Source organism: Falco cherrug, chromosome 4 (assembly GCF_023634085.1).
Source record: "Falco cherrug isolate bFalChe1 chromosome 4, bFalChe1.pri, whole genome shotgun sequence".
NCBI classification, from domain to species: domain Eukaryota; kingdom Metazoa; phylum Chordata; class Aves; order Falconiformes; family Falconidae; genus Falco; species Falco cherrug.
This window is the reverse complement of record NC_073700.1, coordinates 2,616,873-2,643,806: the sequence shown is the minus strand read 5'-3', so window position 1 is coordinate 2,643,806 and position 26,934 is coordinate 2,616,873. Positions and strand designations below refer to the sequence as shown.

The 26,934-nt window shown below is 39.9% G+C and overlaps 1 protein-coding gene across 1 annotated transcript in view; it reads right to left on the bottom strand.

Annotated features, from left to right (window-relative positions):
- Nucleotides 1-26,934, bottom strand: part of SLC6A11 (solute carrier family 6 member 11) — a 107,501-nt gene that overhangs the window by 6,331 nt on the left and 74,236 nt on the right. The window contains exons 8-11 of the mRNA XM_005444412.4: nt 15,297-15,400; nt 8,594-8,718; nt 6,353-6,465; nt 4,840-4,977 (exon numbers count right to left, since the gene is read on the bottom strand). Coding sequence (XP_005444469.1) covers nt 4,840-4,977; nt 6,353-6,465; nt 8,594-8,718; nt 15,297-15,400 — 480 coding nt within the window. The remainder of the gene's footprint in view (nt 1-4,839; nt 4,978-6,352; nt 6,466-8,593; nt 8,719-15,296; nt 15,401-26,934) is intronic.

Genomic DNA, 26,934 nt, shown 5'->3' with positions numbered 1-26,934 from the left:
AAGATTATTCCCTATGCCAGCTGAATACGGTGCATTTGCTTTTAGGTAGCAAATCCTGGAGTGGAGAGAACTGCAACTGTTTTGTTTCCAAAACGCTCTCCCAACTCCATGCTTTTTTTCAACTTCATTTGTTATCACATCAGGCTGTGGACGTCTACAGGTGCTTTTGGTCTCCAGATCACTGTGCATGAAAATTTTTAATTCTGTCTGTGCTATTAATATGTAAAAGAATTAGTTAAAATGTGAAGAAAGAAGGGAAAATGTAGCTACTAGAATCACCCTTCAATGACATGGGGACTGTAAAATGAGTAAAGTGACCTGTAAAGTTTAAACATAAGCTCACAGCCTTTAAGCCACATTACTGAAATGAGTAATTATTATCTGACACACCAAAAATTAAAATAAATAAATAAATAAGTAAATAAATCACCCTGACTCCAAGCAAGCTTTTTAAAAGTGTTTTCCTAACAAATTAAAAATTGTTCTCCAAATGGCTTTAACATAGCAACTTCTGCACTTCCGGAAAGGAGAGCAGCCGAAACTTAGCAGTGTCTTAAGCTGGCGCAGCATCTGTACGCAATGCACACAATGCTATCAGTGTGCTGTAATTCTCTGCATTCAGCGGTGCCACAACACCAACCAGTATGAAAACAGTAAATGTGTTTAAGATGCCCTCACTTACTGTTTGACTATGACTCAACTATATCAAATGTCACATATATTAAAGACATTAATTTTTTTCTTCTTTTCCTGTATTTTTTCTCTTGCTTACAGTAGTCAGAGCTGTTCGGAGAACTGGCTGGCTTTCTAGAGCCTTTGCCTTCAGGCAAGATGAGAAGAAAACCTATGAAGTCCATTAAATAACATTATGGGTAACCTGACTAATAAAATTATATGAATAATATTACAACACTTTCTATGCAAGACACTTCATCTTTTATGACATATGCATTCAATATTGAAATAATAATGAGGAGGAAATTCACAAAAGATCATTTCAGTAGAAAGGAATCCTAAGACTTCCCTCTTTGCAGAAAGCTATGTGAAGGAAATAAGGGTTTGAGATCATCTCTTCAGTTGAAATGTAATGCTATTTGGGTAGTACATATGATCCATTACATCTCAGACAATTTCTGCAAATGGAAGAGAACCCTAAAAACATAAAGAAAACTAAATCAAAAACAATACCTAGGATTTCCCCCTTTTTTCTCTGCATTAACTGACTGGAGGTAAGTTAAGATAGACTCTGTGAACTTGAAATCCTGACCACATTTCACAGAACAGAAGAATGTTCTAAGGTTATTGTATATAAAACTGCATTGATGTTTAAGAATTTTGGGCAAAATCAATTATTTTACCATATATATGAAAGAGAAAGTTTTCCTATAAGGTAAAATATCTTTTATGAATAATCCAAAGCCTGAATAAAATCCAGGAATGTGTATTTAGGAATGCAAGAGAGGGTAGGATAGCGTTAGGATATCTATTTACCCTCGGACGTCTCACTCAGGCATAATGCTTTGCTGCCTTGCTGAACGACCGTGGAGTGGAGGTTCTCCACCCCTATGCCATTTCTGCATTGGATGACAGCCACTTAGATTGCCTAATTGGTATAATTAAGTCACATCTCTCAGTAATAACTTATGTCTCTCTAGCGATACTGAGAAAAAAGTGTTTCTCTGTCCTTTAAGGTTTCTGTTCAGCAAAAAGTTATAGTAAAAGCACTGTGGAATGTCAGCCCTCCCGGACTGGAATGAATAAGTTGAAGGAATTTTTTTTTAATTAAATGAGATTTTTTTCCTTGTAATGCAGATTCTTTTTTGATTATTAACTACACTGCTTTTAGTCAGCTCTGCCAGCTGACTGCTTTCCAAAATCTCACAAGTGAACATCTTTATTGCAAAGAGCTCATGGTGAGGTTCAGCAAATACCTGAGCAACCTGGAAACTAAGCAACTAAGAAAATACAATGTAAGGAAAACAAGTCCGCAAAACTCCTGCAAGAATATTCCTGTCATTTTGGAAAACTTCCTTCCCCTTCACTCTTCATGCTTATATTTCTTTTAGCCTGTACGTCTTGACGTATCTCCCACTGCTCTGCTCAACACTTGCACTGTGGGAGGAATTATTCCAAAACTTCCCCATTTTACATAGCAAAGACAATTTATCTTACTGAGAGTACCAACGTTTACAAGCAAATTGATCCCTATAGGTTGCTCTGCTCCAATGCTCTACTTATAGGGACACACATCTGGAAGGAACTCCTAATCAGCCAGTGTAAACGCCTCTGTTCTCACAGGGAACTGTGTCACATAAGAGCTTTCATAAAGTAACTGACAACCTGAATTCCAGTTTAGAGTCAGAACTGTTGTTCTTGGAAAACCTCCCAGAACCTCACTGTACTGATGGACAGATAGGTTTCTTAAATTTTCAGCCTAACTATTCATGGCCAGCTTATACACCCTGGATTGGCGATGAGGGAGAAGGAGCCATTCTTTTTGCAGAAATAGTTTATGATTATACTCACTGATATATCTATGATGCACTTACAAAAAGCAATCATACACTCTTGCTAATGTTATCATTTTGCTACTTTCTGGTGTCATTGGCTCTATACTCAAAGGATCACCCTCACTGCTCTTCCTTTGCACGCTCTTCCCGCCTGGATACAAGTACCCAAAGTCATACGAAATATTACAGTGGGACTACTACCTTGTCCTGTCACGGGACAACCTCTCAATTGGAAACACCTTCCTGAAACATCTAAGAAACATAGATTTATGTCTACAGCATATTTGTAGTGCTTAGTTTCACATCCAGATACTTCTGTTCCCTAATGTTTACTACTATAAGGATGACTTTATACTTTGTGCTGCTACAGTCTACCCTATCTTTAATACTCTGGTCATCAAGTCCTTTCTCACCATCATGCCTTCTTCTGTGACCCAGGAACATCAGAGTTAATAAAGCCTGATTTGGACTTAAATCTTACATATAACTGTGAGCCCTTATTCTTCATACAGTCATTAGGCTACAGCTTTTTAGTGAATTCTCTGGTTTTTAATAAAGACTGAACTTACGCATTGTTCTTCTGAACAGTAAGGACACCTCTACACCTTGTCTATCTGGCTGCCAACTTCCGTGAATGATGAACCTTCATGAAAAAGTATTTATCTTTGAAACTTCTGTTAAATTGACTGAAATCTGCCAATAGGTTCAAAATTGCAAAATGAAGGAGGACTACATCGCCAGAAAGCTAGCTGTGTGTAGCCAATGACTATATGTGACTTGTTTTCACAGCAAGTCAACTACTTGATACTAGATAAAACTGCTACCAAGTGCTGTGTATCTTCAGTGAGAATCTCATTTCAGCTACTGTCTCTTAACACCAATAGTCGTCATCTCCTCTTTGCCCAGTTACTTGCTCCAGTCCTTTTCTTTTGAATAAAGTCAATAATTTTTCTTGTGGAGAATTTTCAGTTCCTTCACTGCAATATATAAAACTTCTGCTCAACTGCATTTGCTTCATAAAGTGTCATATCTATTATCAGAAGAAGAGATCTGATTAGTCTGGCATAAACTAAAATAAACATTAAAACTTTCATGTTGTCCTAGTCTCCACCTTGCTCCCCACCTTTACTTATTCTTTGCTTGAAAGGGTATATAAAGCTAATATATTCTCATCAGTTTATTTATTCTATTTGTTGTAAAAACTTGCATACTGAGGACAACAGATCGATATGCTTACAATTGCGTAACACCTTTTTTGGGTGAAATTTGCTTATTTTCAGTAACAGTCATTTGCAAAGCACATAGTCTAAAGGACTGTGGCTCTCTGTAGGGGGAATTTAAGTGACCCCAGGGGAGCTCCTGAAGCCCTGGGAGGCTGCCTCACTGGGACACCCAGCCTGAGATTGCTACACGGCAGAGACATGTCGTGGCCCTTCATGGTTAATACAGCCAGGCTTCCCTGGAAAAACATTCCTCAGATGTGTAATTCTACAGCTCCTCAGACATGAAACTTTCCTTTCTCGCTCCCTGATATGGGGAGGCTCTAATGGCCCAGCAAGCAGAAAAATATGGGCAGAGAAAATTATGGGTTCTGCCCCTCTTCTTTCTGAGGGGTAAAGTGAAGGGGAGGAAGACTGTTGATGTAACTTATTCTGTAAAGCACTAAACTCCTGCCAAGTACCAAAGGAACCCAGAGACCCTCCCCAACCTGGTACCAAACGCAGTAGTGGCAGACACGTTGTGTCATGAACTGATGGGATGGACTGACACCCTCAGGATTTTTTGCTTTAGAACATCCCAAAGCAAACACCCTGGTTTGGGGGGGGGGGGGGGGGGGAAGTATCTTTTTTATTTCACACACACACACACACACACACTCTCTTACTGAAGCAATTTCTGCTCAGAGATTGGCTGTATTGATTGACTTGGTCTATTGATAGAAAAATGAAAGATGTTTTAGTTATCTATTTTCACTTCATCTTTTTTATGGATCTAATAATACAAAATGTAGTTGTTTTCAGGGTGGTCTGCCCAGAGTAAGCAACCAGAAACTGTGACCAGTATATCTGGTTGGCTGGTGCTAAGCAGATGGAATTTCCTTGGCAACATAACTTTTATTAAAATATTACCTAAGCTCAACTGAAAAATATTAGGATACATTTCCATTTCAAAAGTTACAGAGTAGTTGAAAAGTCTCTCAAGTATTTTGTAGTCATATTCATGACAGTGAAATTTGTCTATGACAAATGTTCTCATGTTTTATCTGTTACGATTATAAACAGGAACTCATTTCCTTTTCTCTGCAGTAGCACAACAAAGCACATCTTACCTCCGTTAACATTATTAGGCCAATGAAGTATGACACAATGGATAGGCCAAGAATCAACAGTTCTCTTCTGTAGCCCCTTCGGAATATCTTTGGGTACATATCTACAACAGCCGTCACGAGGCTTTCAACACACACGAACTAGAACAAATGATAGGAAAGGACAAATGAAATATGTGTCTCATCTGCTGTTGGGATTTGGATTTGCTACCAAACACTTCAAATATCCTTCTATGTTCTCATCACAGAGACTGAATGATCCCTGAGGACACTTTATAAGCAGAAGCTCAAGCTGAGAGGAACATTATTTCAGAATTACAAAGTATGGATTTCCATTCAACTACTAAATTCAAATAGTTGAATCCACTAATATTATCTCAGAAGGTATTTGCCCTGTAGCAGATGGATTACATAAATACTAAAACTTTCAAACGTGGTTTGAATGGGACTTAAATGATGTCCAAACTGTTCATAGGATTGCAGCAGATCTTCACCCTAAGCATCCTGCACCTTGTCACTCAAAGGAGTGATACGCAGTGCCATGTACCTTCAAGCGCTGCTAAATGAACTGCAGGGTTTTTTGAGAAGTTCTTCCCATTTTACAGAAGAGGGAAGTTCCATAGAGCTATTAAGTGCCCAAGCCAACCAAGTACATCTCATGAAGGATGGAAGGAACATTCTTACTAACTTTAAAAATCAGCAGAAAGCAAGAGCCCTGAGCTTCTGAGTCAGGGCTCTGAAGCAAAGTTTCTAAAATAGGCACCAAATTTAATGCCCCGAAGTAGACAATATAAAGCCTGCTTCCTTGGAACATGTCAAGAGTGAAATTCAGAAATTGTTCATTTTTAAAGACCTTAAAAAAAGTCAGATCAGGAAAAAGAGCAGTTATGAAAACATTAAGTTTAATGATTGGAAAAGTCACGCAATATAAGCACTGAAGAGATTTATTCGCAGTATATAAACAAAAACTTTCTGAAACAAATCATGCTGAGAGCTGAACTGCATGCTAAAAATGCTAGCTGCTTTACATTTTTCATCAAACGGCTTTCACAATTTTTATGGTCACATAGAAAGGACAACTTCTGTACTGTCACTTTGCTGCAGAACATGACTACACATCTCTTGCTATGTTATCTTGAAGTATAAATACACTGTAGGAACTTACGTTATCACTATCAGATATTCAGTTTCAAAATTCATTGCAAAGTGCTTTGAAAATTGGAAAAGAAGACAGACTGGTATTTCACTGAACCGTGAATTTTAATCACCCATATTTAAGTTCAAACTGATTTCCATGTTAATAGTGAAAGCTGTAGTCAGGCTGAATCAGCGTTCTCAGTAAATCATAGCAGAATCTCTAACACCATGTAAATAAGATTTAAAATAAGGAACCTGAATCAATGGTTTTAAGCAAGAAATTAAGTTAGAGTTCATTCTTTCCTCAGATTACATGCTGTTTATATCAAGGATGCTGATATACAGATTCTAGGGAATCCACAAAATACTTGTTTCATACCTGGCTATCTAATCCAAGGAATATGAGCATCATGAAGAACAGAGTTGCCCACAGAGGAGAAAGAGGCATCATGGTAACAGCTTTAGGGTAAGCAATGAATGCAAGTCCTGGTCCTGAAAAGGAAGAAATGAAACGAAATAGTTTGTACGTGTGTACTGAGTCTGGCTGAGATGGAGTTAACTTTCTTCATGAAGCCTGTACAGTGCTATGTTTTGGATTTCTGGGTAGAAGAACATTGCCAACACCAACATTGCGGCTACTGCTGAGCAGTGCTTGCACAGTATCACTTATTAAACTGTTTTTATCTGGACCCACCAGTTTTTTCCCTTTTTCTCTTTCTGTTCCCTTCCCCATCCCACTGGGTGGGCGAGTGAGTGAACAGCAGTGCGGATGCTTAGCTGCTGGCGAGGGACAAACCACCACAACTTCGTTCTTCTTTTATGGCAGACCAGAGGAGCTAAATACAAGGTTGGCAACCTTGACAAACCCTACACCTCTAATAGTCTAAATATTTGGTGATGAGGCTAATTAGTAACAAAGACTTCCTTGGCACATCAACTCTTCCTATATCCTGTCCAAATGTTTGAAGGTTGAAACTTCTGTTAAGACATCACCGCACTTTATGTTCTCCTTCTTCTTTGTGTGGATATATGACAAGATAACAAATAAATAACATGCAGTCTTGTGATTGCCTTACATAACTTCTTAACATATTCTGGAATCTTTTTTTTTCCCCAAGATGGTATGTATCTGACAATTTGTGCAAGAATGCAGTCAGTGGTAGGAGCTGCATCTTGGAAACCATACACGGTGCGAGCTAAATGTCTACTGGTTTGTTCAAAATCTGCTCTGCGTTTTTGAGTCCTGCTGCTGGTACATAACATTAATTCATTGGCTGCGTATTTACAGAAATCTTTACATTAGAACATTTTTGCAATAGCACTGGTAACTTCTCCAATCTGCTAAAATACCATCTCACCTAGCTCATATTTTCTTGTTCTTATTTACCGGTGCCCATTTTTCAGCTGCTGCAGACTCTCATGCTTAACAGTTTTTATTGAAGTTAGCCAGCTTTTAAAGCAGGGGTACAAAGGCAGTATCATAAGGCTGACAAGAGTACCTCTGTGCTCCTGCTGCAACAACTTCAGTGAAGACCTGTGAACATGCTATTGTTTTTTATTTAACGTGGTATTTACAAGCTCCTATAATTTCCAGAGTTGCTATAGTCTTTTAACCTTTTCCTACATAGTTTCTATAATAGTATTGGTGCCAGTTGTCTTGAGGGCTTTAAGAAAAGAGAAATATTTTCCGTGACAGCATTGGTGAAGCTCTACTTGCTCTGCAGTTTTCCTGCTAACCTTGACTAACTTCACGGGATTCATTTCTCCTCAACTGTTCAGCATTATACTGCTTTTCTTTCTGGGCAGCACTCCTGTTCTTTTTGTTCTGTTGAGTTTTAAGTGATGCTTAAAGATGTTACATCCACAAAGTTGTTAAAGAGCAATTAACTTTCATTGGATGCCTAACTCCAAGGGACGGTAATGAACATTAGATGGTTAATTTCTTGTAGAGCTGGGCCTTCGTGTCTTTCTCGACTCAAAACAAGAACTTTTATACTTAATCAACCAGAGTGAATGTGTCTCAGTGTATGTCCCTGGGAGAAAAACTTGCTGACATTAGGAGATGGCATTAGCCATCTGACTGTTGGAGATCTGTATCTGGATACTATACATTAAGCAAGACTTCAGAGGACTTCCAAACATTTCTCCTAAACAGTCGGTTTCTCAACTCTTTAATAGATATATCTTTTTTTTTATTTTTTTCCTTCTTTTTTTTTCAGAAGGAGCAAGTATTTCTGTGGATTGTCTTATTTAAAGAAAACAGTGCTCCTTTCATGAGGATATATAATACTCAAGGGGCATAACTGAGCAACATACCTCTTCTAAACAGTCTTCTGGATGCTCAGCTGGAGTAAGTTTGTGTTACAATAGCTCCTTAACTTGATGAATTTGGTGCTATGCACTTAATATTCTTCACACATGAACGTATGACCATCAAAATAGCTGAGACTCTGCCTCTAGCAGTTATTCTGATGAGTCAGGTAACAGGTTTTTAAGAGGAGTTTTGTAAAACTATTTGCAAAACTGTCAACTTATCCATAAGACATGGCACAGACTAGGTATTCTGACAGCAACTTCTGGGCATTTTTTTTAAACTCAGAAAACTGCTTTTGGAACTTACCTGACTCTGCAACTTCTGCAATGGGCACGCCTTGTTCATAAGCCATAAATCCAAGAACTGAAAAGATAGCAAAACCAGCAACAAAGCTTGTGCCACTGTTCAAGCAGCAGAGCATGATGCAGTCTCTGAAAATATAAATAAAAAAAAGTGTAGTTGATCTCCAGAGCCTGGGTTTCTTTCATCTGCTGAGCCATAGGACTCATAGCAGAACCCCAAGCTGCAGGAATGGACATTAAGTTGCTCATTAAGCGTAAGCTCCCAACTGATATTATGCCTGAGAGGAAATCAGTCAGGCGTAAGCATTTGCAGGAAGGTGCCATCATAATACCCTCGCTTGTGTTTTAACTGATTCAATTACCAACCTGTTGCTACTCACTTACTGTTTTCCAATAGAATCTTTAAAAAACATGAAAAAATACCATAAGAATGGTGTTAAAAAACATTTTTTCTACAGTAGTTGTAATAATGTATTCCAGAGGATATGAACTTATTTACAAACTATATAAAAATAGTAGTACTTTGTTTCCTGGAAAGAAGTCCTATGTTCGGATCTTAGTTAATTCTATTCCAATTACAGTATATTGGCAATATATATCCATATAAAACTCCAGTTTGGTTCATAAACTTTTTTTAAGAAGCTATAGTAATGAAAAGCACCATACATAATCTAAGTAGTGTGTACATGCCTAAAAATGTGCCTAACAAGTAGGCAAAGACAGTGCAGGGACAGTGATCTCTCAGACCTATCTATCTTACACATCAAACAATGACAATTACAAGGCTGAGCTGAGGAAATGTTTCTTTCCCCAGACTGGAAATGTCACAATACTAAATTACTTTAAAAAAAAAAAAAAAAAAGGGAAAATACTCTTGCAGAAAGGTGCAACCTTTCCCCAGAGCTCAGTAGAAATATCATTGTTCACCCCGCTTTCAGGCAGCACTTCAGGCTTGACAGATGGTGAGGTAGGAATGATCTATCATGACAGGCAGGCTTTTAAAACTGTTTGCTGTGAGAGATACTTGCGTACTTGAGAAAATAATAAGCTAATGTAGATGCCTGCAAGTAAATCAGGGTTCTAAACCACTGAAACACCAGGCAAGCCTGTAGTTCTGCCAGGGCTGTACCTTAGTCTCGTTTACTCCCATCCTACTACAGCTCCGAAGCACATTTTTGTGCAAGCTATCTACGGCAAGAACTGCCTCTGTAAAATCCAACAGGTTCTGAATCCAAATCCTCAGTAACAATTCCAATCTTTGTCACAGACGTGTAGTGACTTTTTGAGATTCAGAGACAATTCATATTTTTGAAGTCCGAGCATATATTCCACAAAACTCCTTTGGCAAGCTCTCTGTCCTGCTGCTTGTTTTGTTTGGTGTTTTTATCCGGTAACTTTATCTCGTATATTAAGTTGAAAGCGATGTGAACATTCCAGCATCTCATTCCTTCCCTAATGAGCCCTGCACTGTTGCCACCCCTGTTCAAAGCTCCCCCTGTTCCTGCCGCTGACTCGCCACAGCGCTGGGCACATATATTCCCAACGGAGGACCCGGGTGTACGTGGCCATTCTGCAAAGGGATCAGCTGAACTATGGCCACTGGGCTACGGGAGGCTTTAGTTTGCTCATTACCTTATCTACAGTTGATTTTAACTACTGTTTTGAGAATGGCTTTATGTTTTCAGAACCATTTCATAGTAAAAAAAAAATCTGCATGGCACATCATCTATAATAAAGTACCAAAATCTGTCCAGAAATAGAAAAGAATGAATGCGCGCATTTGTAGATCAAGACTCGAACATGGAGAAGTCCGGTGACATTCACACTTTCATGCATGGGCTCTCTCGAACACTGTTCATTAGCAAGGGTAAATAGGACCCTTAAAATACTTTCTGAAAAATCTGAAAATGCTCATAATTCTAACCTGTTATTTATTTGCTTTTCATAAGAAATTGCTTCCTGCAGTTCTGCACAGCCATGCGAGTTATACACTTTGGCAGCTTTAAAGAAAAACAGCAATCTAAAAGAAAGCAACCAGGAGCACGGAGTTCTTTGTGCTTTGCTGAGAAATAAAAAAAGATCATCTTCTGAACCATTCTTCTCAGTGTCTTTCAGCACTAAAGTAGCTCTGGAGAGATTCTTACCCCAGCCTACCTCACCTAAGGAACTGGTGAGTTCAGTGCCGAGAAATCAAAACAAAGTGTGATGAAACCCTGTCGATAAGTGATGTCGGAAACGTGTCGGGTTTAATCCATTGTGGGCGAAAAAAAGGAGATACTACTGTGGTGGGATGGACCTGGCGGCTCACCAGTCGTATGATGCCTCCGTTTGGAACAGTCTGTTTTCTGCAGATAAGATTCATTTTAGGCAATTCTCAGGCTTCAACAGGCTTTAAATACCGTCTGAACAAAAAGGTTTTTTTTCTGGTGAATGGTGTGCTACCAGCCATTGAGAGCTGCTGCTTCCTAATCATGAGCAAAAGGCTTGAGGTGGAGATACAACGTCCCCTGTGCACCGCCAGAGCCCCTGGCAGTTTCTGCTGCTGCCTCTCCAAGGCAGGTCCTAGGGCCGGGCTGGGGGGGTTTAAGCTGGACAACGCTGCACCACTAGACCAGCCCCGAGAGAAAAACCATTCCTCCCCTGGCTGGGAGGACCCACAGACCACAGCGCCACGGTACAGACACTTAAGGGCAGGCATGCACCTCTCCAAGGAACCGGGCAGAAGTGAACCCAGGGGGATTCTCACCACCTCCAGCCGGTGAGGTACCTGTTCCCAGTAACACAGCCACAGCTCCAGCATTTGCTTCCTCAGACCGTCACAGACTGAGCACTCAGTTCTCTGGGGTCCTCACAGTGTTTCCTGTCCTAATAAAAATATAACCTCCGATTTTAATTTCCGTCCTTCCTTTTTCTTTGGAGGAATTCTACTAACCCCTCAACTCCTTCTGTTTTTTTCCCTTAGACAGAAGTGTGTAACCTTCAGTTCAGTCTTTTTTCTCCTCCTCTGGGAAGGAAAACTGAAAGTGGGATCTGGGTCCATTGACTGTGAAAACCATGAATTTTAAAACACAAATGCTCAAGAACCACTGGAAGGAGAACATGAAGATTATCTAACTTTCCACCAACTTTTAATAAGCATCCTTGGTAGGAAGGAATCAGAGCCTGACTGAAGCCCAAACTGATTTCAAATGAAAGGAATACTTCAGATTTTTAGGAAAATTTCACATTCTTCCGAATTAATGTCTTGCCAGTCACTTGAATAATTCAAGACATGCATCCCTTATCCTCCCCCTGCCTGACAGGCAGGATGCTGCTGAAAATTCATTCTGCCTTCTTTAGGGAGCTGCTTTGATTAAAGAGAAGGGCCCACAGAGCCTTTTGCATCCCTCTGATTACTTCCTTGCCATTATGGATTCCCTCGAGACCAATTCCCATTCCTCTTTTCCTCTTGGACTAGAAGCTTGATAAAAGACACATCTTCATTTCTTAAAAGTCCTGTCCATTTGTTGACAGTGTGTGAAATCACTCATTTATCTTCCGTACCACAGCAGCAACATGGCAGCTAACTCCTGATTTGTACAAGTTGTAATTGTTTTATTTGGTCTGTAGAAAGTTTTTAAATGAAGATGCTGAAACCATGTATGGTTCTAGATTATTTCTTAGGAAATGGTCAGGTTTCTGCAGTGCCTGAGTGGCTGGTCCAAGTTACATGTGTTATACAACATCCATAGGATAAAGCACAATTAACTGCTTAGTGAGTTACACATTCATAATTAGTGCAGAATTAATTGGGTATTAATGGGGCTCACACATAACAGTTGTCCTGCTGAGGTGCAGCCCCGAGCACAAAGGAGTGGTGTGAAACCCAGCGGCATTTCCCCGGGTGGTCAACTGTGCAGTGCCCGGCAGGGAGCCGCACCAGTTCTGCCAAGCCACAGCACATGAAGCAGGAACAAGAACATTTCCCTCCTGTCTGCTGGGGTTGTCTGAAACTAATCCATCCCTTCAGGTCTGAATGGATTAGGAATTTGTATCTTGCTAAAAATTAGAGGAAACATCAGTACACCTTTCTTTTCTTTATATGGGGAAAACATTGCCTGCTGATGGTGCTGCCAGTACATTCATCACTTTTGATATAAACTGTTGTAAATCCAGGGAGGATCTGTATGAATGTATTACAACAAAAGATAAGTAAAGATAATAAAAATTCGTTTCCTATTAAAAGGCGTGAAGTGACTTGTTTGCAAATCATTTATAACGTTAAGGAAATAGATCAGGTTGCTAATAAGAAAAACCCATATGCAGTTTAGATTTTCCCATTTCCCACTGAAATACCTCATATCATTATTCTCCGCTGCAACTTTCCCTTTGAAAAAATATTTTAGCAAAACAGAGTGCAAAAAGAGTGGAAGTAGATGTTACAATCAGACAACGCACTGCGGGTATTGTGAGAGGCAAATTCATGGCTTGATTTTAATTTTTTGAAGTACTAATTAGAATACAAATCTAATTCTGTTTTCCACTGCACAGCTGCTTTATATGTCTTGCTCTGTTAACAGCCCTGTTTAACTCAGCCGCTTTTCTGCAGTTAACTTCTGTCCTACTCCGTTCCTCAGATTCCTTGAGAACGATACTTCGGGACATAATAAAATCTGACCTATTCAGGAAATCTGTGAAAACATTTTGTTAGAGGAACTGTGAATCTTGGATTCAGTAAAAAGTATTTTGTTGCAGCATCTTGCTCGGGAGCTCTCAAAGACGGCTGCTGATGGGTTTTACCAGCTGTGCTGCTAGGGTCAGAGGGAAAGGAAAATTACATGAGCTCTCTGATCACACATCAAATCTCCTGCTTTTTGTAATGAGTTACAAAACCACAGTAAAAAGATCACTGCGGTCCTTGAGGCAGTGACAGAATAGCTCCTAGATGGGATGCAACTGGAAAGCAATAAAATTAAATAAGAGAGAAATGGGGCAGCACCTTTGTTAAAGCATCACTTATGCTAATTAGGGCAAACTTATTACCCACTGTTCTGTAGAGGCATTCATTACCCACTGCTGGGGTATCTTTTGTCATTATTCTGAAAATTATGTCAGTCAGCACTGAAGGTTTTAGGGGACTCGCACTAATTTACAGCAAACCATTTGGAATTTCGGCTGTCACAGCCGGGCAAAAAAGTAATTTATGTTGCTGCTAAGTTACTTTGCATATTTAGATGGCAAAGTACCCTTAGCTGCTGCTGAATAGCTTTGCAGATGTTCAGGTGGTGGACACAATCATGTGTCTATGGTTTCCAGTATCCCAGTTCCCTCGCTGGAGGGCCCTACTGGTTGGTGTTTCTCTGACAGAAGAGCAAATTGTTGCCAAGATGTTCAAAGAAGACATTTCCTAAAACTGCCTCCTGAACTCCCCAAGTAAAACGGTAATTCAGAATTTAAATAGTTACACTTTGAGGGGTTTGGGGGTGGTGTCTTTGGGGTTCTTTGCTTTTGGACAGTATTGTTTCCTTTGTTGAAAAATGAAATTTTAGTTCTCTGTCTGGAGACCATAATGGAGTCAGTACAATCAAACTGTCATTTACTGTCTTGTATTAAAGGCTGTTGAATAGTAGGAAAACTAATTCAATAACTCCTGATGCCAGAAGAAAAAAGTAGTGCTCATATTCCTGCCCAAGCCAGTAAAATGGAATGAGGATCTTGTGTGAGTCATATCCTTTCGACATTGATTCAGGGAAGATTGAAACTTACTGAAGTCATTAGCAATTTTCTTACTGACTTCTATAAAGATAAGCAATGAAATGTGATCCATTTCTACTGTGCTTTAGCTAGGAGCAAGTAGACTATGGGAAAAAGCAACATTCAGAGCATAGACCGAACTCAGGTGAGTTTTAATAACAGTTTTTTGTAGGAATTCTTTTAAAGCAGATATATGTTACATAGTCAAATATTACACACATATGCAATTATACTTGTATGAAATGCTGTATATTATACATGCAGTTGTGTATACCTGTGTGTACTGAGTAGCTTGTGGCTGTGCAAGGGTCAGATATGATCAAAATGGATGAAAACACCAAATTTTGGAAAGAGTTCCTCTGAAGCAATTATAAGAAAGACGACCAGAGGGCTGGGGCAGCTCTGCTGTGCAGACAGGCTGAGGGAGTCGGGGTTGCTCAGCCTGGAGAAGGGAAGGCTCCGGGGAGACCTTGTAGCAACCTGCCAGTACCTCAGGGGGCTTGTAAGAAAGGTGGGGACAGACTTCTTACTAGGGCCTGTAGCAACAGGACAAGGGAGAATGGTTTTAAATTAAAAGAGGGCATATTTAGATGAGCTATTAGGAACAAATTCTTCACTGTGAGGGTGGTGAGGTGCTGGCACGGGCTGCCCAGAGCAGCTGTGGGTGCCCCATCCCTGGCAGGGCTCAGGGCCAGGCTGGACGGGGCTTGGGGCAACCTGGGCTGGGGGGAGGTGGCCCTGCCCAGGGCAGGGGGTGGAACTGGCTGATCTTTAAGGTCCCTTCCAGCCCAAACCAGCCTGGGGTTCTACAAATCTATGATTATAGATCTCTCTCCTACAAAAACATGTGCATGTGCTTATGATTACTCATGCGAATACCTAAAGGAAAAGGGAAGTACTTCCCAGTGAAGCTAAGCGTGTGGACACTTCCATTGGTGAAACTAAATGTAAAAATAAAGCATGGAAGGTATTACCTGTAGCAGTTATTATTATAGTTGTTGTAACTTCCCAGGGCTGTCAAGCACCCCAAGCAGATCGCGTAAGAGAAAAATATCTGTGTGCCGGCATCCACCCACACCTGCAGACAAAAGAAATGGAGTGGTTAAAAAAGGTCAGGAAGGAAATCACCTTCATGCATATATTTGCTGCAGATTTGCAGAAGCAACTGTATAGGGTATTTGGGACACCTTTTATAAGTCACAACCTTAAAAAATATACACTGTGACTTAAATTCCCCCCTCCTTCCCAGCGGTATAAACAAGGAGTAACTCAGCTGGTCTTTACAGGTTCAACCTAATCAAAGTAGAAATAGAGACAGAATTTCTCAAGAACAACCTCACCCAGTATAAATTCTTTAATGGTTTTATTAAACTACAATGTGTTAGAAATTGGAATCTAAACAGAATCATCTGCATTCATCTAATTCGCATTTGATAAGTATTTATTCAAATTTAAAAGTTTAGTGTGAAAAAATACTCTAAACACAAAATATGCCATTCATAGATAATATACAAATTAAGCTGGGGAAAGAGAAGAAACAATTTATCCATGTAAAGGTGTTTCTTGAGCAGTACATAATGGCCCCAGTTAGGCATGAGGACATGTTTTTTCTGGTCACTGTACAATTAATAAATGAAGGTTCTGTAAAGCTTAACAACTAAGTAGCTTTATACTGTCATTATGGTAACATTTGTATCCTAAAGTGAAAAAAATATTATAGTCTAAATCAGAGGGGAGGGGAAAAAAAAAAAAAAAAAAGGAAGCATGAGCTGATACAGTGAGATTATTCTCCTCACAGCCATCTCAGAACACTAATATAAAATGCAATTTTTTTTTACTTTAAATATACTCCCAACAAAACAGTTAATTTTGTTCAGCAAGAGTCTGTATGTGTTATTACTGGAGGTAAATACATTCTTTTAACTCCTGCTTTTGCCATGAGAGCCATGTGAAGAACCCACATCTACCCAGCTAGACTATTCTTTCCAATCCAATAAATTCTGACTCCTGGTTTTCTGGGATAAATGAGCTCTGTATGTTTGGGTTTTTTAAAGCAGAGCAACCAAAGTGCTTTTCAGAGAAGTAACAAAACACTGACTACATAACCAGAAGTAATAACTCCGTAGCCATTAGCTACTCTGAGACAGGGAAGAGGTAATACAGATAATTATTCCATGACTAATAATAGCAATAGTAATAATTGTAATCAAATACTCATAAATACATGAAGGGGATGTATTTATCTTACATGCGATCAAGTGAGACCTCAGTCTCTGCAGTTGTTGAGAGTGTTTCTGTTTAGGAGTAACATTAAGATCACATTTGATTTGCATCAGTGGCTTAAATGCTTTCACTGCTGTCATACTGAATAAGACACAGCTGGTTACATCTCGAAGTTTCACCACTTGGTAAGGAAAGAACCGCACCAAGAAAGCCTTTTGACAGACAGGCTCTTTAACAAGATCAGAAGCTCCCAAAAAGCTGCAAGTAGCATAGGTCAACTGAAAATGCACGGTCTTCTTAAGCACAAACAAAAGCTAGGAAACTGGATCAGGACATGCAGAATCTGCGGTTTCCTTCCATTTCAGTTTTTGCACAACCTACTGTTGCAATGCATTGTACAGCACTTAGACAAGCAACAGCCTTTCCTGTTGGCATACGCCAGCTCCACAGAAGTCTGATTATTCCCTGTACAGCAAGTCCTAGGGGAAATCGGGGCAAAGAAGAATTGTACTCTGAAGTGAGAACCTCCAGAGCTGCTTGAGAAGTGGAACAGAAAGCATATCCCTCTGGAGGTCCCGTGTACCTAGTTAGAAAAACGGATAAAATTCAGGCCATAAGTGATATTATTTCCTTCAAAGAAGTCTCCTCTAAAGACCGTGACATCTGAGTGATTCACCACAAAAAGTCACAAATACTTTATGAGAAACATGCTCTGTAAGCAAAAGTTGAATCAGAGTGAAGAGCCCTTTGTTTTTGTTGCACTATATGACATCAACCTAGAAATTCCATCAGAACCGCTGTTAATGTTTGAACAGGAAGGAAGGAATGTTATTTACTGAATGGAATAACAGAATCAGCACAGCTTCTTTTGGATTCCATACTCAGAGAACCAGTGACATTTAATTTGTGATGACCATTAATATTTCAATTGCAGCCTTCTGAAATGGCAAAAACATCTACCACTGATCGAGGAAATGGCAAATAGGGAATTAAAGGTAGAAACCACAGGCAGATTTTGGGTAGCTGGAAAAAACATGAGAGATGGGCAAACTGTTGCATGTTTGTCACAAGTCTAGACATGTCACCATGTTAAAGCTATGCAGTTGATATTACAGACCAGTTCTTCACGTTCTTGCCCCAACAGCTAGTGACCATTGGACATTTAGCGTCAGACTGCAGTACTTGTTTGTAGCTGGAGAATTTGTTGAGGTACACAAATGGTTTATTAGTCTAAGTCACACCCAGGCTTAGTCGGTCATAAACTGTACCTCAGGGGAAGTTGTTCTCATTAAAACTTCTAGTGGGTGCTGATGGGCTTTTGTAGATACCACCCACCAACCCAGGTGTCAGCTATCTGGCTTACGGCAACAAAAGCATTATGAATTATTTCTGAGTGCTAAATTTGCAGCGTCTGGCTTAGACTAGAAGTTGTAACATTTTCCAAGTACATGGAATGAATGTAGCACAATGCTGCAGAACAATGAAATACTGAAGGATAGAGACAAAGAAAACACTGCCAGTAAGCTGCAAACCAAGGGTTCTGGAGCCAGCAGCTGGTGAAAGGCTGGGACAAAAGGAGTACGCTTTTTTTCTGAAATGAGATAGGACTTGATACGTTTCTGGCATAAGTAAAAAAAAAGGAAAGGACGTGTACCAGAAAACATCCTGTTCATGCTTTATAAACTTTGCACCTTGAAAAATCTTTTGGTTAGAAATAATTAAGTCAATTTAGTGGTATGCACTCATAAATTTGGAGATTGAAAATGCCTTATAGTTTTCTATTAGCTCCTACTTTAAAAGATGGAACTAAGTTTTTCTTCTTACTTTTTTTTTATCTCGTGTTTAAAATGTTTCCATGCCAAAACAAGATTAAACCTAAAGCACACAACCTTTGTTTATTATACCTTAAAATTTTAAAAATCCAAATATAAAAAAAAGACAGAACCTCTATACCTATTGTGCTCCCGTTTTTGCACCCATGTTGCAACCACTGCCCGGCCATGCTAGGCTCAGCACTACTTCAGAATGAGGAGAATGCAAACGCCAGCTCAGAGCACAGGAGCACCACCACTGCTCTGACTCCTGCACGGGAATAATTCCTGCTGGCTACGAAGAAGAGGCTGTTCAATGAGTCCATGAGATGAAGCTCTGTTTCCAAAGGGAGAAGATAAATCAAACATGCCTCGACTCTATGGCACTGCCTGCTTTCTCCAAGTAGAAATGAGGCACGACAGTGAGAGACTGAGAGTCTCTCTGCTTCCCATTTTCCGAGTGGGAAGGGAAACAGGCAGAGCTGTCTGTGCCCTGATCCCCGTTTTGAGGATTTCTCACACTTCTCTGATTCACACCATTAGCTCACAAGTGTGGTCTCAGCTGCGTCCTGCTGATACCTAACTTATGTTGGTACAAACACAATTCCACAAAACGGAATAAACAAGAACGTTCTTTACTAAAAACAGAAAGCACTTTTTTTTGCAAAGTCCAGCTCTCAAAAGCTAGCAATACCTAGATACTAAGTCTGCCTGGGTAATCTTAATTTGACCTTCTTGTGTTTAGGTCTAGGACACAATCTTCTTTTACATGACTATTCATCTCTCTGCCCAGGGAGATGAATTGAGCTCGTCAAACAGAGAATCCTGTTGTCTGGAGGATCCTTTGCCTCTTTTGTTGCCGTGACTGTACCGCACGTAATGAATGAAGAAGCATAAAGAAGAAGGGGGATGTGCTGTAGTGAAGACAACAGAATACTGCTCTAGAGAATTAGGTTCTTTTCATGCCTCTGCTATAAAGTTTCTATGTGACATTATGTCCATAAATCGCTCAAACCAACCCTTTCTCAAATGTTCATTAACTGGGTAATCCTCATTTAATGGGTGCCTAAAGTGAAGTACAAAATTACTGAGCATTCACAGTTGCAACTAAGGTGAATGAAAGACATGTCTGGAACAAGCGGAAAAAACCCACAGTATAAAAAGCCAGGTCTACAACTTCAGATTTTAAATCCCCAAAAGACCAATGGCCTCTCGGTTTAGCTTCACTATGTATCTCCCTATATCAGTGAGATGGGGTTATGCCATACACTGAAAACAAAATAACTGAGGTTTATGAAGCATGTGGACAGTGCAGAAATAAGTCACTTTGAAAGGCTGAGGCATTTTTTGTGATGAACAAGGTCTGAACAATATGCAGTATATTTACAGGGCCAAGCAACGCGTGAAAAGGCTAAAACAAAATGTTGCGTAACTGTCCTGAAATGAGCTTAGCTGGAGCTGTGCCTGAATAAGGCAGAGGCCTTGGGGAAAACCTGTTATGTGTTGAAATTGATTATTTCCATAATGCATGGAATAAAAAAGAACATTGCTTACCTGAAGGACTAACATTAGATTCCAGGTTTTTCTCTAACTGTGTACCTTCCCTTCACTTCCCATATTCTCTGTATATATTTTCTATACACTGCTACACAGCTATTATGGAATCTTCCCATGACTGCAGGAAATATAGGATAAACTGACTGGCACTTCCACAAACCTTTTGAGTCATGACAAACAGCTGAATGTAACTCATAAGGTGTAAAATTGTTTCATGGCTGGGGAACATGCAGTTATTTTCAGCCTGACCCTCCTGAAAGACATGTTGTTCAAAAAAAATGTATGTTGTCACCTGAAAAGCTTCCTTTTACACCTCAGCTAAAGGAAGCTATTAATGAAATTTCACTATTCTGCTGTGTTGTGCGTATCTCTAGGAGGAATGCAAGGTGCCTAAAATGCATGTTGAGGACATTTTGAGCCGAAGTGGGAGCGGTCTGTTAAAAATGTGATACTTGGAAATTATGTTTGTGGCAGGTTACATGTTCAAACCCACAGCCAAGCATCTCAGCACCTGGGCCCTGGAGGAAGACAGGACCTGGTCAGCCTACATTGCCTCTGCCTGTGAGGATCAAGTCTGTGGGCTGAGTAGAGAAGCTCTTGGGACAAACACCAGTTTATGGTTTAATTATTCAGTTTGTTGCTCAGATACTGGTAAAAAAGCAGAAAAGCAAACAAAAGAGAATATGATTTTTCATAAATGGCCCAGTGCAGCACTAAATCACCTCAGCCACATCCTATGCTTATTCCTTGTTCAAATACCCATTGTATTGTGTGCGTACCTGTACATCTTCACAAGCACCCTGCACATGGTAACAGCGGCCCTCTAACTGTTGACTCACAGATCTACCGTGATTGAAAGGTGATTTTTTTCCCTCTACTTTAAGTCAACAGATGAGAATAACCAATGTGTAACACTAGTGCTATTGTCACAGTAGCATGAAGTAGGGAAGACCATACATGGGCCTGAACGATACGATGGAATTTAATACCAAAAAAACCCAGAAAAGCTCTAAAAAGCAGGCAGTGTCTACACAATAAAGTGTATGCCTAATGACACACAAGGAAAAGTAACAAATATGACTAAAGCTACGACAGAGTAAGGCTCATGGCATTTTTCCAGATGGGAACCCAGTACCGTCATTGTCATTACAACTGGTGCTGACCTAAGGGCTGTATGTGACCTAGCGCAGGGGAGGTGCCATGATCTCCTCCCAGTGGCACTGCTCTCACACGTACAGAATCAACAAGCATGTTGAGGTAGTAGCTGTGGGTTCTTGATACTAGTCTGGACTGACACATAGGCTTTAGGTGCCTGTGTATTCCAGTTTCAGAGACTGGTGGGGTGTGTAAAGAAAAACACACGTCACTCTTTCTTTTTTTGCAGTCTTCTAAATGATATTTCACAGATTTCTTAATGGTACTGAATCACTGTGATACCTTGCTCCAGGTGAAGGGTTCAGAGAGTTTTCAATGTAATGTCTCATCTAAAAGGACCGCAACATCCATGTTTCTCCGTACATAATTAGGACAACAATCAAGCACTATGAGGATTCTTCCATTAAACAAAATGTGTATATTGTTTATCTGTCTTTCCATGGCCTCTCCTGTTGTCTACAGTTAACAGAACTGTTAAAAATGATAAACATGTAAGGGCTCCTACTATTTGTACCCACACACTTAAGTTTGCTTCCTTGAGTATTTCTATTAAAATCAAGGGAATTGATTTCACATTAGTGTCTGAGTACTGGCTGAAATATGCATCCCAGTGGAGTAGTTCCATAAATGCACTTTTTTTTTACATTATTAACAGTGAGACTGAACCACCTCTTCAGCTGCAAAGCTCAAAGCATCCTTAAATACAGAGTGGTTAATGACAATTCCATAATGAAACATTCTGTCTGAGAATATGGGAGATCTCATAGGCCAGTTAAATGCTGTGCTCACTCTTTAAAACATGATGTTCCAAATGTTGATAATAATTTATTTTCCATTTTGTTCTCAGAGAATAAGCAATCACTTTAGAATTTTATTTTAATTTAAATTATTCACTACTTTTTGATGAATCTCAGCAGTGTTTGTATTTTAAAAAGCAGTGTGCCTTTGGTTTCAAATAAGAATTTTAAAAGTATAGGCTTTGCTGTCAGGATATAATAAATGAATTTCAAGGTAAAGGCATAGAACAGTTGCAGATTTTTATAACAGGAAGAATGCTTGAATCAAATAACCTGTTGCGAAATAGACTTGAAAAGGAGCATTACTGGAGTTTAAGTCCCACATGTCATGACAGGTTTAATGTTCATGTGCCAGTGTCCATCACAATATGTGGGGAGGGCGTGGAAAACGTCAAAAAAATCACGTCAGCTACAGAACTTCTCTAGCTGTACTAGATCACAAGGTTTAGCATTTTCAAGTTGGCTTCTAAAGCCCATGCTTTGTGAGTCTATATTCATAAAGCACCCAACCCAGCTGGGAGCCACCTAACCTACCTGGATATTTCATGTACTGTAAAAGGCAGACAAATTCAATAAATGGAGAAGCCACAAGAGGACTAAATGAAGATCAGAGGAAAAAAGAACAAAAAACCCCAAAAGAACAACCCAAACAGAAATCCATGTGCAAAATCAAAACAGAGCGTCTACGGGACTGCGGCCTTCAGCAATGGCAGCTGCACTGCCACAACAGGTCAGAACAGGTCCAATACTTTCTGACATAAAACTGTAGGAAACCCCAAAATATATGCTTAGCAAGATTTGATGAAAAAAATGCAGTTTCTAATGATTTGGGGGAAAAGCCAAAGTCCCTATTTCACCCCGTCCTTTCACCTCAGATAGTCCAAGTACTTCTTTTCTATCAGTTCATCATTAAATCCTGTTTTCAGTTACTAGCTAACATATCCGACTGAACAGGAGATGAAATTGAAAACCAAGCTGACCCTTCTGCTGTAACCCCCAGAAAAACAGCAGGTGCTCACACCATGAACCTACAACTCGGAGGACAACTGGACAGACAGGTGCTACCAAGATACTCTGACCTTGTTGTGGGGCCAGACTGGAACCTTTCTCTCATCTGGTAACGCACCTTGGCTTCACACTGACACTACCAAAGAGATGCGATACACGTGAACACGTGGTACATGTGAAACGAACCTACCTCAGCTATGTTAAACAAAACAAACCATGCTCAGACCTAATGGAATGCTTTTCCTGCAGCCAAATCCTGCCCGTGCTGAGGCTCCTGACGGTCACGGCGCTGCTGTAGCAAACAGAACAGGGCCACTGGACTCTGCTGCTCAGAATAATACTTCAATATTAAGAACACAGAGCACATACTCTCTGTCACAAGGAAGTACCATATAGCCTGAAGTTTCCTAAGCAGGGAGCTTTAACATTTTTTTATTTACAAGACTGATTTTTCCAGTCTTAGTTCCTATGTCTCAAATAAATACAATCATTAATTTCTGAAGATACTAGGAAACTAAGGTTTATTCTACTGATTGAGGTGTGCCTACACAGTGTAGGTTAATGTGCAACTATAAGAATAATTTCCAGAACATTTCTTAAATTGCCATTTATTACATTCCTCAGTTAAATTTTAATATATTTATGAATGTATCTTCTAAGAAAAATGCTAAAATAGGCAGTAGCAGAGGACTGAGCATTCTACCTCTGATTTTATTCCAGTTAAAGTAATTTTTTTTCCAGCCTTCTCATTACGAAGAACATTCAACACCATCACAAACTATTATGTTTGGCTGGTAGCAGAGAACACCAGGAGAAGCAGACTGCTGTATAGGCTGGGTATATATACGTATCACTGGATACACTGGAAAGAAAGCAACAAAGTGTATGTGTGGCTTTTTTTTCTTTTTTTTTCTTTTAACACTTTCTGTGTTCCTCACACACTAAAGATGAAGAATGCGCTACATTCATATGACACCCCACAAGAAAAGACAGAGATTCATTTTGGGGTATTTTAGGTTTCATTGCAGAGTGCTTTGCTAACTGAATAGAGAAGAGGCTGGAGCATCTACATCTGCCCCGGAGGCCACGCTGAACAGCAGCACACAGTATCTTTAGACACCTAGGTTACACCTAGGTCACTGCCATCAACTGAAATCTCTGTTTAAAGGCATAAAAAAGAGAATTAACTGGTTTTCATTTACTCTCTAATCACCCTCTTGTAATCAACTGATTTTTTGTCTTCAATAGCAGCTGGCACAAAAATGCTGAATGTCTGTGCTATGCAACTATGCAAAATACATATTTCAGTTCAAAGTACTGTTCTACTCTCAAAAACAACCCAAACACTTAGAAGATGCAGATATTCAAAGTGAATAAATCCATTCCTTGGATGCATTCTGCTCTTTTCCTGATGAGCAGTACACTGATAATGTATCTTATTCTTATGAATCCTACAGGCAAAATCAAACAGGGGAGAATAAACTTTATTATTTTAATTTCCCCACATAATCAACAGTTATTATAGCTGCATAGTTTTTCATGTTTGACTATAAAATAAAAAATACTGATTTTCTTCTCTCGGTATATGTTTAGTTTTTTAAAGAAATCTACAAATCTTTTCAACAGAATTAATTAAAAGACGACACATGTCTTTAGAAATAAAAAGAAATTTTGCAAAATTAAACTAGTTAGTCCCAGGGGTCACAATGAAAAGCTTTTTGCTGACTAGAAAAATACAGCTTCTTGCTTGAAACTGAAATCCTGGAACAAACGGAACAAAACACACTGCTAGAATGCAATTTTAAAGTAACTTCTCTGAGTAGAAGATTAACTAAAGACACAGATCAAAGTTTCTGAGAATTTACATGATGACCTTCACGATAAATCATTCTGAAAGTTGCTGCCTCAGCAAATATGCTTTCAATAGTAGTTCAACATACTTTTGGTACACTTACATTCCATTAAACAGTGTCCTTTAAAACTTTCCATGTCTGAAGTTATCAGTCTACATTTATTGAACTTACGCTAAAAGCGTGATGTGGAAAAAGAAGGTTATAAATCAGACTATTCCCTGAAAATATGCCTGCCCTCGGGCTACTTGAAAGCCACAGCTGTCTGTTCCAACAGTCCTTGATGTAAGAAGAGTTTAGCATGATGTTTTACAGGAGAAGCACAGCTCCTGTAGGCTTATGCAGGTAGCAAGAACAGTACTGAAATGTCCCCTGTTCTCGCCACGAAGCCTCAGTCAGCTCCAAGGGATCATGGCTGGCAGCAAGGCCAGGGCCCTCGTGTTCGGGAAAGTAAAGTAAAAAACCTGCTGGATCCAAGCACGCTGGCACCAACTGTGTTACCTAAAGTAAATAAGCTCTTTAGCCCCTGCCCCCTGTCCCCAAATGCCTTCTTTGGGAAAAAAAAAAAAGAAATTATCTTGCTACCCTCTCAACTTAATGGGAAATGTCATTAAATGGAAAACTAAACCAAAACAAAATATGTACTGTGTATTGTGGAGAGGCAGGGAAAAAGGAAAAAGGAAAAAAAAAAAAAGAAAAAAAAAAAGGAAAAAAAGTCGAGTTTTGGATACAGGACTTGGTTTGTTTCTGAAGTTTACTACCCAGGGGTTTTTAAACAACACAGCTTCTGAAAGCAGAGCCTTCATTAGAGCAGGAAAACACAACTTAAACGGCCAGGCAGAAAATGGCTGAATTAAGCTCTTTTTTGCCTCTCTTTAATGGTAGTGATTCTCAAAAGATTAAAAGTAGGTTAGGCGAATAATAAACCAGCTATGTTTCTAGTGTCTACCTGACAACAGCTTTTGTAGCAGTGAATAATTACATGAAAATCCCTTCCTCTCCGCCCCTCGGGATGGCTGCGGGTTGCTAGGCTGTCCCGCTCCCACCTCCCGCTAATGCTGCGCACGGGCGGGTGAATGCAGGGGATTCATCGTGAGAATGGTGAGCTGGGGGGGAAGGCCCTAAATGCCTGCAGTTTTTTTTATTCATTGCTGCCTTTGGAGACCAATACTATAGCTCAGCTTACACATATTTAAATGCTAATGTCCCAAGGCATAACTGTTAGCCAAGTACCACCCTGTTAAAATAGAACAGGACCTTCCTCAATAGGGGAGCCACACCAGTAGTATGTTTCTGTGTTGCCAGCCAGTGTTGGAAGTCAGGTGCTGGAGCAAAGCATGCTGAGGTTCCTTCTGGGACTCAGAGGAAGAATTCTTTCACTCACTCTGACTGCTTTTCATGACTCAAATAATGTTTGTTATGAGACTGGTTTACCTTCCTGAACTCCTTAACCCAAAACTTAGGAGAGATCTTGACTGCCTTGGCATGATTCCAAAACTAGCAGCCACGAGGTCCTGCTGTACTTCCCTGTCTGTATAATCATGAGTACCCTCATACAGGTTAGGGTATATGTTCGTTAAAAATTAACGTTATCTGAAAATCCCTCTCCTCTGCAGATTGCTAGCTGAGATAACCAGGGGCGTGAATGTGCATTTCAGGGTGGGTGGGTGGGTGTTGTTGTGGGAAGGGCAGTGAAACAAGTGCAAGGCTTCGTGGGTTTTTTAAAAAGTGTCTTTGATTTCCAAACTCCGATTTCAGTCTTCTGAGCCTGCAATTCACTTTGATTATGGACTTGTTGATTGAAACCCTCCACGTTACCTCACACGGCAACAGTGCTGTGGGAGACGGGAAAGAGACCAGTGGTTTGGATTCGCTGCCCAGTCAGCGTATTCTGACACAGGAGTCAAACACACAAACTAGCACCTCAATTAAGAGAAATCCCAACCTGGCAAGAACGCACGTGCTAAACATATTGCATTTTGCATCCTTATTTTACTATTGTCTTACCAACCGTCTCCTTGGCTAATTGCTGAGAACAGCCAGCAGCACACACCCCTGCCCCACACATCTACACAACTCTGCTTCCAAATTGAATGCCATTACAGAAACAACAGGAGGTAACAAGTCCCAGCAGTAAATCTGTTATTTCATTATTTCATTAATCTGCAGTACAGTAAACTAATATATTAAAAGAGCAACTTCTGCCTCCTA